The following is an 18,979-nucleotide window of genomic DNA, read 5'->3' as shown; positions in this document are numbered from 1 at the left end:
TAGCCACAGCCGTGAACTACCGCACTGTACTGTGTCTGCTGCTAATATAGACTGGTTGATAAAGAGATAGTATACTCGTAACTAGTATGACTATAAAGAAAGAAAAAAAAACCACGGTTAGGTGGTATATACAATTATGGACGGGCTGCCGAGTGCCGACACAGAGGTAGCCACAGCCGTGAACTACCGCACTGTACTGTGTCTGCTGCTAATATAGACTGGTTGATAAAGAGATAGTATACTACTAATATTATATATACTGGTGGTCAGGTCACTGGTCACTAGTCACACTGGCAGTGGCACTCCTGCAGCAAAAGTGTGCACTGTTTAATTTTAATATAATATTATGTACTCCTGGCTCCTGCTATAACCTATAACTGGCACTGCAGTGCTCCCCAGTCTCCCCCACAATTATAAGCTGTGTGAGCTGAGCACAGTCAGATATATATATATACATTGATGCAGCACACTGGGCTGAGCAGTGCACACAGATATGGTATGTGACTGAGTCACTGTGTGTATCGTTTTTTTCAGGCAGAGAACGGATATATTAAATAAAACAAACAACTGCACTGTCTGGTGGTCACTGTGGTCGTCAGTCACTAAACTCTGCACTCTCTTCTACAGTATCACAGCCTCAGGTCAATCTCTCTCTCTCTCTCTCAACCCTAATCTAAATGGAGAGGACGCCAGCCACGTCCTCTCCCTATCAATCTCAATGCACGTGTGAAAATGGCGGCGACGCGCGGCTCCTTATATAGAATCCGAGTCTCGCGATAGAATCCGAGCCTCGCGAGAATCCGACAGCGTCATGATGACGTTCGGGCGCGCTCGGGTTAACCGAGCAAGGCGGGAAGATCCGAGTCGCTCGGACCCGTGAAAAAAAACATGAAGTTCGGGCGGGTTCGGATTCAGAGAAACCGAACCCGCTCATCTCTACTTTATTAGTCCAATAAGTGCCATTATTTTAGTTGGCACACCTATGTATTACGTACACCACGGTTGTTGTTATTTATGGCGGAGAGTGCCAGACGATTGTGTGTGTGTGTGTGTATCGATAGAATAGATAGATAGATAGATAGATAGATAGATAGATAGATAGATAGATAGATAGATAGTAGAGATGAGCGCCTGAAATTTTTCGGGTTTTGTGTTTTGGTTTTGGGTTCGGTTCCGCGGCCGTGTTTTGGGTTCGAACGCGTTTTGGCAAAACCTCACCGAATTATTTTTGTCGGATTCGGGTGTGTTTTGGATTCGGGTGTTTTTTTCAAAAAACCCTAAAAAACAGCTTAAATCATAGAATTTGGGGGTAATTTTGATCCCAAAGTATTATTAACCTCAAAAAACATAATTTACACTCATTTTCAGCCTATTCTGAACACATCACACCTCACAATATTATTTTTAGTCCTAAAATTTGCACCGAGGTCGCTGTGTGAGTAAGATAAGCGACCCTAGTGGCCGACACAAACACCGGGCCCATCTAGGAGTGGCACTGCAGTGTCACGCAGGATGTCCCTTCCAAAAAACCCTCCCCAATCAGCACATGATGCAAAGAAAAAGAAAAGAAAAAAGAGGTGCAAGATGGAATTATCCTTGGGCCCTCCCACCCACCCTTATGTTGTATAAACAAAACAGGACATGCACACTTTAACCAACCCATCATTTCAGTGACAGGGTCTGCCACACGACTGTGACTGATATGACGGGTTGGTTTGGACCCCCCCCAAAAAAGAAGCAATTAATCTCTCCTTGCACAAACTGGCTCTACAGAGGCAAGATGTCCACCTCATCTTCACCCTCCGATATATCACCGTGTACATCCCCCTCCTCACAGATTATCAATTCGTCCCCACTGGAATCCACCATCTCAGCTCCCTGTGTACTTTGTGGAGGCAATTGCTGCTGGTCAATGTCTCCGCGGAGGAATTGATTATAATTCATTTTAATGAACATCATCTTCTCCACATTTTCTGGATGTAACCTCGTACGCCGATTGCTGACAAGGTGAGCGGCGGCACTAAACACTCTTTCGGAGTACACACTTGTGGGAGGGCAACTTAGGTAGAATAAAGCCAGTTTGTGCAAGGGCCTCCAAATTGCCTCTTTTTCCTGCCAGTATAAGTACGGACTGTGTGACGTGCCTACTTGGATGCGGTCACTCATATAATCCTCCACCATTCTATCAATGTTGAGAGAATCATATGCAGTGACAGTAGACGACATGTCCGTAATCGTTGTCAGGTCCTTCAGTCCGGACCAGATGTCAGCATCAGCAGTCGCTCCAGACTGCCCTGCATCACCGCCAGCGGGTGGGCTCGGAATTCTGAGCCTTTTCCTCGCACCCCCAGTTGCGGGAGAATGTGAAGGAGGAGATGTTGACAGGTCGCGTTCCGCTTGACTTGACAATTTTGTCACCAGCAGGTCTTTCAACCCCAGCAGACCTGTGTCTGCCGGAAAGAGAGATCCAAGGTAGGCTTTAAATCTAGGATCGAGCACGGTGGCCAAAATGTAGTGCTCTGATTTCAACAGATTGACCACCCGTGAATCCTTGTTAAGCGAATTAAGGGCTGCATCCACAAGTCCCACATGCCTAGCGGAATCGCTCCGTGTTAGCTCCTTCTTCAATGCCTCCAGCTTCTTCTGCAAAAGCCTGATGAGGGGAATGACCTGACTCAGGCTGGCAGTGTCTGAACTGACTTCACGTGTGGCAAGTTCAAAGGGCATCAGAACCTTGCACAACGTTGAAATCATTCTCCACTGCACTTGAGACAGGTGCATTCCATCTCCTATATCGTGCTCAATTGTATAGGCTTGAATGGCCTTTTGCTGCTCCTCCAACCTCTGAAGCATATAGAGGGTTGAATTCCACCTCGTTACCACTTCTTGCTTCAGATGATGGCAGGGCAGGTTCAGTAGTTTTTGGTGGTGCTCCAGTCTTCTGTACGTGGTGCCTGTACGCCGAAAGTGTCCCGCAATTTTTCTGGCCACCGACAGCATCTCTTGCACGCCCCTGTCGTTTTTTTAAAAATTCTGCACCACCAAATTCAAGGTATGTGCAAAACATGGGACGTGCTGGAATTTGCCCATATTTAATGCACACACAATATTGCTGGCGTTGTCCGATGCCACAAATCCACAGGAGAGTCCAATTGGGGTAAGCCATTCCGCGATGATCTTCCTCAGTTGCCGTAAGAGGTTTTCAGCTGTGTGCGTATTCTGGAAAGCGGTGATACAAAGCGTAGCCTGCCTAGGAAAGAGTTGGCGTTTGCGAGATGCTGCTACTGGTGCCGCCGCTGCTGTTCTTGCGGCGGGAGTCCATACATCTACCCAGTGGGCTGTCACAGTCATATAGTCCTGACCCTGCCCTGCTCCACTTGTCCACATGTCCGTGGTTAAGTGGACATTGGGTACAACTGCATTTTTTAGGACACTGGTGAGTCTTTTTCTGACGTCCGTGTACATTCTCGGTATCGCCTGCCTAGAGAAGTGGAACCTAGATGGTATTTGGTAACGGGGGCACACTGCCTCAATAAATTGTCTAGTTCCCTGTGAACTAACGGCGGATACCGGACGCACGTCTAACACCAACATAGTTGTCAAGGACTCAGTTATCCGCTTTGCAGTAGGATGACTGCTGTGATATTTCATCTTCCTCGCAAAGGACTGTTGAACAGTCAATTGCTTACTGGAAGTAGTACAAGTGGGCTTACGACTTCCCCTCTGGGATGACCATCGACTCCCAGCGGCAACAACAGCAGCGCCAGCAGCAGTAGGCGTTACACGCAAGGATGCATCGGAGGAATCCCAGGCAGGAAAGGACTCGTCAGACTTGCCAGTGACATGGCCTGCAGGACTATTGGCATTCCTGGGGAAGGAGGAAATTGACACTGAGGGAGTTGGTGGGGTGGTTTGCGTGAGCTTGGTTACAAGAGGAAGGGATTTACTGGTCAGTGGACTGCTTCCGCTGTCACCCAAAGTTTTTGAACTTGTCACTGACTTATTATGAATGCGCTGCAGGTGACGTATAAGGGAGGATGTTCCGAGGTGGTTAACGTCCTTACCCCTACTTATTACAGCTTGACAAAGGGAACACACGGCTTGACACCTGTTGTCCACATTTCTGGTGAAATACCTCCACACCGAAGAGCTGATTTTTTTGGTATTTTCACCTGGCATGTCAACGGCCATATTCCTCCCACGGACAACAGGTGTCTCCCCGGGTGCCTGACTTAAACAAACCACCTCACCATCAGAATCCTCCTGGTCAATTTCCTCCCCAGCGCCAGCAACACCCATATCCTCCTCATCCTGGTGTACTTCAACACTGACATCTTCAATCTGACTATCAGGAACTGGACTGCGGGTGCTCCTTCCAGCACTTGCAGGGGGCATGCAAATAGTGGAAGGCGCATGCTCTTCACGTCCAGTGTTGGGAAGGTCAGGCATCGCAAACGACACAATTGGACTCTCCTTGTGGATTTGGGATTTCAAAGAACGCACAGTTCTTTGCGGTGCTTTTGCCAGCTTGAGTCTTTTCAGTTTTCTAGCGAGAGGCTGAGTGCTTCCATCCTCATGTGAAGCTGAACCACTAGCCATGAACATAGGCCAGGGCCTCAGCCGTTCCTTGCCACTCCGTGTGGTAAATGGCATATTGGCAAGTTTACGCTTCTCCTCCGACAATTTTATTTTAGGTTTTGGAGTCCTTTTTTTTCTGATATTTGGTGTTTTGGATTTGACATGCTCTGTACTATGACATTGGGCATCGGCCTTGGCAGACGACGTTGCTGGCATTTCATCGTCTCGGCCATGACTAGTGGCAGCAGCTTCAGCACGAGGTGGAAGTGGATCTTGATCTTTCCCTAATTTTGGAACCTCAACTTTTTTGTTCTCCATATTTTATAGGCAGAACTAAAAGGCACCTCAGGTAAACAATGGAGATGGATGGATTGGATACTAGTATACAATTATGGACGGACTGCCACGGTTAGGTGGTATAAAAAAACCACGGTTAGGTGGTATATATTATAATAATAATACAATTATGGATGGACGGACTGCCTGCCGACTGCCGACACAGAGGTAGCCACAGCCGTGAACTACCGCACTGTACACTGGTTGATAAAGAGATAGTAGTATACTCGTAACAACTAGTATGACACTATGACGGTATAAAGAATGAAAAAAAAACCACGGTTAGGTGGTATATATTATAATAATAATACAATTATGGATGGACGGACTGCCTGCCGACTGCCGACACAGAGGTAGCCACAGCCGTGAACTACCGCACTGTACACTGGTTGATAAAGAGATAGTAGTATACTCGTAACAATTAGGATGACACTATGACGGTATAAAGAATGAAAAAAAAACCACGGTTAGGTGGTAGGTATATAATAATAAATAATACAATTCTGGTCGGACGGACTGCCTGCCGTGTGCCGACACAGAGGTAGCCACAGCCGTGAACTACCGCACTGTACACTGGTTGATAAAGAGATAGTAGTATACTCGTAACAATTAGGATGACACTATGACGGTATAAAGAATGAAAAAAAAACCACGGTTAGGTGGTAGGTATATAATAATAAATAATACAATTCTGGTCGGACGGACTGCCTGCCGTGTGCCGACACAGAGGTAGCCACAGCCGTGAACTACCGCACTGTACACTGGTTGATAAAGAGATAGTAGTATACTCGTAACAATTAGGATGACACTATGACGGTATAAAGAATGAAAAAAAAACCACGGTTAGGTGGTAGGTATATAATAATAAATAATACAATTCTGGTCGGACGGACTGCCTGCCGTGTGCCGACACAGAGGTAGCCACAGCCGTGAACTACCGCACTGTACACTGGTTGATAAAGAGATAGTAGTATACTCGTAACAATTAGGATGACACTATGACGGTATAAAGAATGAAAAAAAAACCACGGTTAGGTGGTAGGTATATAATAATAAATAATACAATTCTGGTCGGACGGACTGCCTGCCGTGTGCCGACACAGAGGTAGCCACAGCCGTGAACTACCGCACTGTACACTGGTTGATAAAGAGATAGTAGTATACTCGTAACAATTAGGATGACACTATGACGGTATAAAGAATGAAAAAAAAACCACGGTTAGGTGGTAGGTATATAATAATAAATAATACAATTCTGGTCGGACGGACTGCCTGCCGTGTGCCGACACAGAGGTAGCCACAGCCGTGAACTACCGCACTGTACTGTGTCTGCTGCTAATATAGACTGGTTGATATTTAAAGAGATATTAGTAGTATACAACAATACTATACTGGTGGTCAGGCACTGGTCACCACTCCTGCAGCAAAAGTGTGCACTGTTAATTAATATAATTGTACTCCTGGCTCCTGCTAACAACCTGCAGTGCTCCCCAGTCTCCCCCACAATTAATTATAAGCTTTTAATTTATACATTGATGACTGTGCAGCACACTGGGCTGAGCTGAGTGCACACAGACTGAGTCACACTGTGTGACTGACTGTGCTGTGTATCGTTTTTTTTTTCAGGCAGAGAACGGATATAGCAGAGAGAAGTGAACGGATATATTATATTAAATAAAAGTTAACTAGCAACTGCACTGGTCACTGACTGTGGTAAACTAACTCTGTCTGCGACTCTGCACAATCTCTCTCTATCTAATCTATCTATCTCTATTCTAATGGAGAGGACGCCAGACACGTCCTCTCCCTATCAATCTCAATGCACGAGTGAAAATGGCGGCGACGCGCGGCTCCTTATATAGAATCCGAGTCTCGCGATAGAATCCGAGCCTCGCGAGAATCCGACAGCGTCATGATGACGTTCGGGCGCGCTCGGGTTAACCGAGCAAGGCGGGAAGATCCGAGTCGCTCGGACCCGTGGAAAAAAAAGTGAAGTTCGTGCGGGTTCGGATTCAAAGAAACCGAACCCGCTCATCTCTAATAGATAGATAGATAGATAGATAGATAGATAGATAGATAGATATGTACTGTGTATATATTAGTGATGAGCGGATTCGGTTTTACTCGGTTTTACTCGGTTCTCAAAACAGAATCTATATATATATATAGTCCACAGTGTATGGTGGCACTCACAAAATTCATACCGGCATCGTGCTGGGGTGCAGTATATCTCAGGCATCCCAAGGTATTCTTCCATAGTTAGCCATAGTATATCCATATATTACATAGAGCACTCACCAGTCTTCTTAAAGTGCTCACAGATAGTGAATGAGTGTGCTGAATACTGGATATAAATGGACATGCTTTCTGTACTAAGATAACGGATTGAACTAGCTGTGCCTGAAGATTGCACTAATAAAGATTTGTTGTATCTTCAAATGTGACAAAGTAGTGAGTGCCCTTGTTTCAGTGTATATATATTCTTCTTAAAGAGTTCACAGATAGGTTTTAATTCACATACATTACGATACAAAGGTACATGTCATGTCGATGTTTCGAGCCCAGCAAGCCTTTTTATCAAGACCCAATTACCAGAGTGAAGAAGCCTAACTCACCCAGGCCTAATCTGGCCTATATATACCCAGAGACCATCACATGTCTCCTGCCATACTCACTCACATACAGGAAGTAGGCCACAAATTTAATAAACATGTTTAAATAATAGTCAATATCACTGAGCTGCACCGCAGCATTGCCATCAACAACATTACAAAATCCTGGAGAATTTTGTAATGTTGTTGATGGCAATGCTGCGGTGCAGCTCAGTGATATTGACTATTATTTAAACATGTTTATTAAATTTGTGGCCTACTTCCTGTATGTGAGTGAGTATGGCAGGAGACATGTGATGGTCTCTGGGTATATATAGGCCAGATTAGGCCTGGGTGAGTTAGGCTTCTTCACTCTGGTAATTGGGTCTTGATAAAAAGGCTTGCTGGGCTCGAAACATCGACATGACATGTACCTTTGTATCGTAATGTATGTGAATTAAAACCTATCTGTGAACTCTTTAAGAAGAATATATATACACTGAAACAAGGGCACTCACTACTTTGTCACATTTGAAGATACAACAAATCTTTATTAGTGCAATCTTCAGGCACAGCTAGTTCAATCCGTTATCTTAGTACAGAAAGCATGTCCATTTATATCCAGTATTCAGCACACTCATTCACTTTGTATTCCTTAAATTTCAATAAAAAGAGTTAGATAATCGCCCATCACTTATATTCATGTGATAATATTACATATGTCCATGGACATGCAACTGTGATATGATGTATCCAATGGAAGAATATATATATATGAATGAAATGTGCATGTAGTATGTATAGATAACTCTTTCACGAAGTTTTAACTTTTGGAATTCATCATCAATGCCATTTATGAACAATGAATACTAGACTTTCAGCTGAAACAAACATTTGTGTGCATGATGCTAATTATATATAATGTAGCTATAAAGTACAGTAGCCGTTTGACTTGAGAAAATCTATATTAAAATGCCCTCTTATTTTTCAGTGGGTGCACTCATTACTACGCATCTGTGCAATTATCAGTGTCATTTCCGTTTGTATGAACACCCCAAAGACCTTTCAACATTATCCTCCTCTACAGTATGTGACAATTGCTCTTGACACGCTATTGATGTTCCTTTATACCGCAGAGATGATTGCAAAAATGCACATACGAGGAATTGTCAAGGTGAGATGAACATTTTATAATTTCATAGCATTTTGATTTCCATTTATTTTTTTCCTGCACAGTTCACTAGATCCTGGGACATAATTTCAGTGTAAGTGCATAAATGGGGTTGCGTAGGTTTTAGTTCTTGTATCTTTGACACTTTATTTTTTTTTTTTTCCATTTTAAAGTTATAGATTGTGAAAATAAATTTATGTGAAAATCAATAAACAAATTTCAAAGCTTTTCTGACACTATTAGAGAATTCGTTATTATCCATGAGTCATTAAATAGTAGTATTTGGAGAATAACCATTCTGCTTTTCCCAAGTTCCATCCCAATTTAGATAATTCTTTTCTCTTTATGTTCCAGTGTAGCATTTTATGAGTTATTCATTATAAGTTTGCAGTTTATGACTGTCACTATTTTCCAATGATAATACCAGGTTTTAAGATTTGTCCTGGAATTTTAATACTTATCCTCAATGGGATGCGGTTACGTGGCTGGCGCACGGGATCCCGGCGGTCAGCATACAGACACAGGGATCCCAAAGACTGACAATGCCGCCAGCCACAATACATAACAGGGGCTATTCCCATTCATGGGTGTTGCACTCGCCCCCCCCTGCCGGCATTCTGGCGCCCACGATCCCAGCGTCGGTATGCTGACCGCGGGATCCCGTGCGCAAGCCACGTAACCCCAACCCTTCTCAATATAAGATGCAATTCTTACTATATATTCTTATTCTGTGAGTTATACACATAAAATCGTGCTAATGGGAGACATTGTGCCTTCCAACAGCCCATGGGTAGCTGGATTACTACCTAAAAATTACGATGTGGATTTTAGGAAATTGAACAAGGTCACTGTCTGTGATGGCTTCTTACCCCATGTCTCACATAGATAAGTTCCTGTATTGGGTGGGGGTAGCCCGCATTGTTACTACCTTGGACCCTAGTAAGGTTTACTGGCAGATACCCCTTACTTAGGAGCGCTTCACATTCATAACACAGTTTGGACAATTCATGTTCACTGCCATGTCCTTGGGGATGACTAATGTGCCAGCCACATTCCAGCATGCAGCATATGATCTGCTGTGAGGATGCCAGAAGTTCATTTAGGTGTACTTGGACAACATAGCCATCTTCAAATAGACATAGTGATGGAGGTGTTAAACAGAATTGCACAGACTGTATTCACCAACTCAATGGACAAATGTCAGACAGGGATGACACAGGTGTTGTATTTGGGAAACCATGTTGGTGGAGGCAATTTGTCCACAATTGGCTTAAATTGATTCCATTATTTAATGGCCTAGGCCGACCAATCAAATGCAGTTGCAAGTTTTCTTAAGAACAGCCCAAATCTATGTATCATATGGTACCCTCAAAACCCTTGACCAAAAACTACAGTATACAAATAAACCTAACTGACAACGGCAAGTAGCCATTTAACAGACTGAAGTGTCATTATACTTCTGGGGAAGTGTCATCATGCAATATAGTGCAAAGGTGATGAAAACAGGCATCCACATCACTCCCAAACATACTTGAAGCAGGAAAAATTAGTGGCAGTGGCCAGCAGCCTCACAGCAGACAGCAGCAGTGTTAGTGAATCCAACATGGCAGCTTCCCACCAAAAAACGTAAGCAGACACAATCCGTCAGCCACAGTCCAAACTGCAAGTCCCACCAGAGAGAGAATGACCAGAGTCCCAGCAGCCCAGCAATGCAGACCAAGTAGCAGCAAATGGCACCAACTGCAGATCAGAGCAAGGACAGAGCAGGTCAGAGAAGATTCGTAGCCACTGTGCCTACCACAGCAGCCGCACTTTGACAGAGAAGAGGGATAGCAGTTGAAATATAGCAGGAATAGGTAGGTGCTACTTGAATCATCAGCACTCTCTGGAGCAGGCACCAGAATTAGCCTCAAAAGCCACGAATGTGTTCAGCTGCCGGACAGGCTGAGATAAGCACAAGGGCTGACCAAGGAGGGCACTAGAAGACCGCTGACAGGATTTAATGATCGGATTCTGCAAGTAAGATTAAGTGCAGTGTCCGACTCTATTCTACACCAGGCCATGGCCTCAATATTTATCAAGACAGTTTGCAGTAAAGCAATTACTGGAATTTGAATAAGAATTGCCTACACTTCCAGGAATGTTTACAATTTTTGGGGGGAGTTCCATGGAATGCAGATCACCCTCCCGTAACCAACGGACTACTAGTGAAATGAGCATGATGAGAGGAATGATGCTGTGATTCTTGGCATTGTATCATATCTACTGTTACAGGCCTTAGGTTGAACAAGAGGATTCTCCATTACTCACCACTCCTGCCGCTGCGACGCCACAATTCTGCAGAGAATACAGGGCAGGGCAGTGCTTGAGAGTGCAGGAGCACAACGTCCATGTTGGGGTTCGGCGTCTTACATGTCCCCCGGGACATGGGTGCCGCCTTCTTGCTCTAAATCAGCTGATCGGATCTCTGCCAATCTGAAGCTAACTCTATGCCAGCTGACTTCCGCAGCCATTCCCTGCAGTCTGGAGGGGATAAAAGGGACAAGGCAGGAAGTCTCAGGTTGCCAGTGCCACTGTGTTTACAGACTTAGCTGCATAGGAAGAGAGAGCTCCAATTCTTTGACTCCAGTGAGATATTGTCCTGTTTCATCTTGCACTTCTGGCTCTATCAATTCACATTGATCCTGGGAAGCAACATCACTTCCATCCGATACTTCAATCCAACATTGGTACCCACAGTATATCGGTTTCACCGACAATCGCAGACCTTGGTTCTAATTATCGACTATAGCACTCCGTACCAGTTATCCAGTTCCTTCTCTGTTCCTGATATTCTCTGTCCACTGCTCTCTTAGCCATAGATTCCAGTTACTGTATTCCTATCAGTTTCCATGTTAAGCGCTAGTACTGAGTGAATCAGCCAGGGGGTCACCACTAAGTGCTCTTTCACTGGGGAAAACTTCAAACTAATCAATGTCCATAAGGCTTAGACCCATATAGTAAAGGTTGGGTTTTTAGCGTTCTGCTGCCACTTTAGACCTAAGGGATCCTTAAAACCACAAAGAGGAAGGGGAAATTGCCTGTTGGGGTAGCAATCCTAAATCCCCTTAACGTTGAATATTGTGCCTTGTGTACGCAACCATTTTTACCTGTGATTGTTTTCTGTTTTATTCCAGCTTATTGTCACAACCCTGACTAAATTTCTCATGTTTTATGTCTTACCTCGGCCATCACTCCTGCAGTTCAACACACAAGCTACAGTCTATGGGGTCTATTTACTACGCCTTCGATGGAGAGAAAGTCAACGGAGATAAAGTACCAGCCAATCAACTACTAACTGTCATTTTTCAAACCCAGCCTGAAACATGTCAGTTAGGAGCGGATTGGCTGCTACTTTATGTCCGTTGACGTTATCTCCATCCAAGGCTTAGTAAATAGATCCATATGTTTCCTGCTGCTGGTCAGCTCTTGATCAGTCACCTGCGTGAGAATTCCTCTGTAAGAGTAATTTGCAGGATTCTGTGTACAGTAGCTGGTCTCTCTGCTACTGTGATTAGTTGTCAGTGAAGTCTATACAACCTGCCTTTGTACAGTGCTCTCAGTATTCCGTGTGTAATCCTCAGTGGGATCCTCCATAGTGCCCTACTTCCTGGTGTTTGGGCCTAAACCAAAGTTCCCTCCAAAACCAGTCATGGACGTTGCCATCTTGGTTCCAGTCAGCTGACTCTCTTCTGTCCAATCCTTTTCAGTCTGTTGCTCAGCTGACACTTGCAGCCAATCCAGAACAACCCAAGGTTATAAAGCTTCCTGCTTTCCAGGGCTCAGGTTGCCAGTTCCATAAGTCACACAGCTCAGTGTGTGAGCCTTGTAGCTGCGCTCCCCAGTGTTCACAGGTATTGCCTTAGAACCTGTATCTCTGTACCTATCTACTCCAATCCATTTCCATCCAGTCCGGATCCATTCCAGTCTGGTTCCACTTCGGTCCAGTTTTACTCCAGTCCGGTTCCAGTTCAGAAATGTCATTATTCCAGTTCCAGCCCAGTCAGCACTCCTTCAGTCCGGTTTCACTCCAGTCCGGTACCAGTTCTGTTCAAGTGTCATCATTTCAGTTTCAACCCGGTGAACAATCCAGTCCAGTTCCAGATATATAGCTCCAGTGATTTTATTCCAGTTGCAATACAGGTGACCCTCAGGGGGCCATGATCGGCCTGGTGGGCGCAGCAAAACCCAAATCCCCTTGCGGGGATCCCTGGAAAAGACTACCGGTGGGGTAAGACTCCACTTCCCTGTTCTGGGTTCAGTCAACAACCTGGTGCTAGTTCTAGTGAATCATCCGACTCGTCCCTAGCCTCAAGTCTCTCTCTGACCTAATGACCAAGAACTATATCAAACCATCAAGCTTTCATCACAGTACAGCTCCAAGCACCAGTACTTCTGTCACAGGTTCAGAGTAATACAAATACCAAACCTAGACACGTATTACTGCTTGAAATAAATCTGTATGTTTTTACACTGTGAGATGTCCCCTTTTATCATTTTATTTGGAAGAGCTGTTGACACTGAGGGGACAGATGTGTTGAGAAATACGGATTGAAGAGACCAGTGTATCCATTTGCTTTATGTGGATTATATTCATTGGATGATTATATTCAGTGGATAAATCACGGATTTAACCAAATGCATGAATGACAGTTTTTGTCAGTTTTCCAGTGTTTGGGAGCAAATGGTCCATTGTCCAAATTATCTGCCAGATAATTGCATACTATACTGTACTGTATGCCCCGCTTTATGTGTTCTATCCAATTTATGTGGCTGACATGTTTTGGACAGTAAGGAACAAATTCATTTAGTTGCCATTGCTGTACCGCCAGCAACAGAACCTGATTTTGACCCCCAGGTGGTCCGATCTCCCCCTTCTGGGACTGTGAACATAAATCAGCAAGTCAGACCCCTAAGTGTTTTAGTTTTAGTAGAATTTCAGAACACTTGCAGTTATAAGACTTTGACCATTGTGAAAGCATCTGCCACCTACCGCAGCGGCCTTGTACTTACTGGTAAAAGAGAGATGACTAAAGCACTGTGCCCGCAAAATGAGGTTTAGCACATTTCTCCAAAGACTTAGGAGTTTCAGACATATAATTGTTGCCAACAGACTTATACTGTACATATTTGTAGTGTTGGTACCTTTTTCCTATATAATAGAATGAGTGCACCGATTGGAAACTTGTATTTCTGACTAGCTCAATTTTTGCATTTAAATAACCAACATAGCAGATTAAAAAAGGTATTCCTCTGCATGAATAAAATATATTTAGCAAGTTACATACTGATGTAAGGTGAAGGTTTTTTATGAAAATGTCATAATGGAAAAATCCTGTGATCATATGCTTCCACAGATATAAAATGAAATTCTGACATGCATGGTAACAAAATTGATATTATATTAATTAACATACTGCAGGTAAAATCACAATTGATGCAAATTATAGTGTTCACAATGGATTTCCAACAGGGGCAGGTTTGTCATACTTTGATTACCATTCATGTGTAAGGAGCCACAAACTCTCCAGTGCTGGACAGTCTGCACTGTAAATCATACCAAATGCAAATGAAATCTAAAACCTGAATTAAAGCCCTTCATAATCTCATAAAATCCCAGCTCCTCTAAGGTTCCTGGTGTATTAGGGAACCTCTCACTTTAGAATTTAGTTACTTCTTTCCAGTATACAACTTCTACTCCCTTATAGATATGACCCTGTCCACTCACGACTTGGCCCTCTGTTCAATGAAAGTTCAGGTCCACCTCTTAATTTGGTCCGACCATGCCCCAATCTCAGCTGACCATTTTGGTATCACTGACCACCCTTGCCCAATGATGTGGTGATAAAATAATACCCTTCTCCACAACTGCGACAACATGATGAGCCACCAAAGCTCCCTTCCTCAGGACTATTTTACATTAAATTTCCTTCCCAGCTCCTCAACCTCCACTCCCTGGGTGACTCATAAGGCAGTCCTGAGGGGACACCTGATCACCACAGCCTCTAAGAAAAAAAAGATTTTCTGACACGCACTAATATCCTCTATTCAAGTTAAGGAGTTTGAATCTAAGCATACATTATCGCTTGATCCCTCAACCTTAGCGGAACTCTCCACTGTTCGTCAGTCTCTTGATCTCCTTTTCTCCGAACATACTGCAAAATACTGTACTTCAAGTGGTTGCAGCAAACCTTTTATGAGAAGGGGGATAAAGTGGACAGGATTATAGCCTCCAAAACCAGGTCAGGAAGAAATCGCAAATATATCCTCTTGCTTAAAAACTCCAAAAATCATCATCTCCACGATCCTGCAGCCATTCACACTGAGTTTCCAAGTTATTACAGCTACCTTTACAATTTACATGCCACCTCCTCTACTTCGCCTATTTATGCTATGATTCTTGACTTTTTACTATAGCCTGTCTCCACCAATTGTTTCATGATGCAATAGGCTACTTGAGCAGGGAGAACTCAGTTGAGGAAATAGAGACCTCTATTAGAATACAGAAAACCGACAAATCCCATAGCCCAGGCAACTTTACCGTCGCATACTGCAAAAAGTTCTCGGGTCTTCTGGTTCCACATCCGCACTCTATTTTCAATAGCTCTGTTTTTTTCATTACTATTCAAGTTTTCAAGTTCATCTACTTAGTTCATCAGCCTGGACAAGTTCATAAAATATCTGCTATATCTGTATTGTTTATGTACACACATCCCCAGTGTTCATGCAGTTTCCAGTATCTTGTGTTTTCTAACTTTGTCTGCATTTCAAATTTACCTGCACCCTCCTGTCATTGTAATTTCCCACAATAAACCTCATACTGTATACACTGCTACAAATCTATGACTTGTGGTTTAACAAGCACCTGAGGTGTTCATAACAGGGTAGGATACACTACCTATAAAATCAGTCTCTTTGATGATGTTCACACCTCGTGGAGTTTTCCCTTTCTTAATAGATTACTCGAAACCCCAATACCAATGGATCCATGGATATTTCTCTCATGTTAACCAGTCCCACCCCCACCGCCCCCAGACTTGTACATTTTTAATCAAATTAGCATCCCACATTATGGTCACTGCATAATTGAGATAGACTTATTCATCTAACCATTTCTGTCCTAAAAGCTCAAATATGGCATATTGTGAATATGGAAAAATATCACCTATTACAATACCTACATGATAGAAGTAATACAGTATGTTGACTCTATTCTGGGCTCCTTGGTCTTTGGCTCTCCTGTGTCCCCAGTTGACCCATGCATGATGTGAGGGAATGCTTCACCATCTGCTATGTTTTACTGTTTTGTTTATATATATATTTTTTTTTTCATCCCGTGGCACCCTCTTATAGAACCTGTGAGGATATGGGGTAATTAGCTTGGTAGAGGGAGGTGTGCTTAGACAGAGTTCACACACCAGTTCTCCAGGGAACAAATGAAATAATAATTTACTCTCAGCATAAACATAAATGAGCATAAAATAACAAACAGACTAGCTGAGTAGGGCACCACTTCACTGCATGGCTCCTATCTGACAAGGTAGCTAGCTTGCATGCCAAAGTTAGAGTCTCATAGTTTTTGCCTTCTACCTGCAAGGTGACACAGGCTCCTGTCTAGATTGGCTGACTGCCACAATTTCACAAGTGCAGTGTCAGAGGTTTATGGGGTCCTCCTGCGTCTTCCAGGTCTGACCCTGACCACCCGGCCTGTTTCACTCTGACTGCAGCTCTACCTGGACTGTCTAACTGTGTCCACCAGCAGTCTCACCTGGGCTCTGTGCAAAGGGCAGACTCTAGGTGTGGACACACCTCCTTTTTGTTCCTTGTCTGGCGGATCCCTCCAGCCACACACTGATTAGCCTGTTCATCAATTCCATCTTTGGTGATACTGCTACACACCTCTCTGTAGCAGTGTCACAGTTATCTTCCTTCCATTTTGTCCTAGTCCTAGTTTCCCCATTACAGACCCTCCCTTCCCTTTCCTTGTAGATCTATAGTATACCTGTTATCCATGTTCAATTCACTTTCTATATTCGTTTCAGCTGTAAAATGGCTCACGTATTTGCTTCAGTAACATTTACAAAAGAAAACCTGAACAGATGCATGTAGATAAAGGACTGCAGACATTAGACAGAGGGAAACGAGAAACAAAGACAATAGAAGTTAAGGGGACAGCAGTGAATGTAATAGGAAGAGCATGCAGAATCAGCAGTGTCAAATTGGGGTAGGATTGGCTATAGTGAAGAGGTGGGTTTTGGCAAACAGAAATAATTGAAGGTTAAGGGGTAGTCTAGCCAGACACTGTGGTGAGTTCCCTCATTGGGGAGCATCATGGGAAAAGTTTTAGAGTCATGAATGATATTTGGTTAACAGAGGAGAGAAGTATAAGATAGAGGCTTAACAGGTTGTGTCAGATGATGCCTGAAATGCAGGCGAGGGTGAGGGCTTTTTAGAGGGGGAGAAGCTTGATTTGAATTAGAGAACTAATGGGGAGCCAGGGTAGCATGTGGTGCAGTAGATGAGAAGTGGCAGAAGAGGAAGATTAGTCTCACATTTAGGATGGATTGTAGAGTGGATAGACAAGTGAATGCCAGATACTGTACCCGGAGATTGCTGTAGTCAGTGGCAGAATGGATAAGTGATTTGGTAAGATCCTGTGAGAGAGGGTGTATTCTGGCAAAGAAGAAGGTGACAATATTTGCATAAGGAAGTGGCTGTGTGTAGAGAGACTATTTGATGATTACACCATAACAGTGGGCATAAGGAACAGGTAGAGCATGTTACAGGGAATTTAATTGATTTTTGTCCAGCACATAGCGGCCAATGGAGCTATTCAATTGTAGCTCCTTTTGAAGTCGCACTCCACAGGTGTGGCTAGATGAAATTTCCAAAAAGTGACACGTTTGAGCGCACAAAGGGGACTTTTTGCGTTACACCCACTAGTTTGGTTGGGTTTAGCTGCTATACGCGGCAAAATCTGACTTCGATGGGCGGGATCAGCGCAATAAAAAAGATCAATTTAATATCACCCTGCGATCTCCCATCACTTTAGACTGGAAATTGGGCGCAATATAACAATTGAATTATCCTGTTGTCGGTTGTGAGGGAGCAAAGATGATGCTGAGTTCTGTTTTGGCCTGGGAGACGATGATCAAATCAAGCTTGAGAGCTTGACTATGAGGTCTCCGTATATCAAACCCAGGTGCCTTCATTGGAGACCACCTAGGAGTGTAAAAGAGTGAGATATAGACACTAAAATGTAAAATAATAATCAACGTTTTAAAACAAAGTATTTAAAAACACACATCAGCAGCATTACATATTATATGCTTTACTTTATTTAAAACTTACATTAAACTTATTTACAGTTAATGATTAAAGTTTACTTTTTCTTTTGGTATGCCACTATTGCTGCGAGCACTATGGCAGTTTTGCTTCTTCAACCTCTTTTTGTTTAGCAATAAATGTCAGAAACAGAAAGTAGTTAAATGATTTGTTCACCCAGCACACAGAACATATACAGAGCTACAGTAGGTGAACGGCCCAATTACATTTTAATCAGTGCTGTTGATGTATGTATTATTATATTGATGTCAGCGGCATATTACAGTATGATCCCACTGCTCTCACTTTAACACCCACACTTTCATTTGTTTTACTTTTTTTTGTTACCTGGGTACATTTGATTAATTAAACCACATAATTACAGTATGACCATAATTGTTCAAAGAAAATTTGGAAGTGCAATGTGGATAATATAAACAGCAGATTTATCAAAAATATCACAGGCACATTTAAAGTTGTTATTCATCCATTTAAAATGCTTACATTTATTTCTGAAAAATTAAAAAAAATTGTTATTGTTTTTTGAGGCGTCACTAGGTAATGGCAGATTAAACCTGTTCTATACCGCTTCTTTCTGCAAATGTGCACATTCTGTAGGAAGTACAACAAATATGCTATTTTACACCTATACAGAATGCAAATCTGCACATATACAGACGATAAATAGCTGTGATTTTTTTTAATAACATATGTTAAGAAATAAATAGGTTACCTATTTTTTTTTAAATTACAATTATTTTTACATGATAGTTATTTTGTTATATTATTACTTCCTTATTTATGATTTCCTTATTTAATATGTTTCATCCTTATTATTGTCTCTATTGTTTTGTGAATTAATTACATTCTGCTATTTTTTTTACCATAGTTTGTCCCCCTATATCTTATTTTTCCCATCTGTTGTTAGTATCGTTCCATT

At 42.9% G+C, this 18,979-nt stretch overlaps 1 protein-coding gene across 3 annotated transcripts in view; it reads left to right on the top strand.

Moving 5' to 3' along the window:
* Nucleotides 1-18,979, top strand: part of NALCN (sodium leak channel, non-selective) — a 1,296,054-nt gene that overhangs the window by 176,385 nt on the left and 1,100,690 nt on the right. For all 3 annotated transcript variants that reach the window (XM_063953246.1, XM_063953245.1, XM_063953244.1), the window contains one exon: nt 8,497-8,679. In XM_063953246.1, the coding sequence (XP_063809316.1) occupies nt 8,497-8,679 (183 nt within the window). The remainder of the gene's footprint in view (nt 1-8,496; nt 8,680-18,979) is intronic.

This window comes from Pseudophryne corroboree, chromosome 2 (assembly GCF_028390025.1).
Source record: "Pseudophryne corroboree isolate aPseCor3 chromosome 2, aPseCor3.hap2, whole genome shotgun sequence".
Lineage (NCBI taxonomy): Eukaryota > Metazoa > Chordata > Amphibia > Anura > Myobatrachidae > Pseudophryne > Pseudophryne corroboree.
The sequence above is the reverse complement of the archived record's forward strand: the minus strand, read 5'-3'. Positions and strand labels throughout refer to the sequence as shown.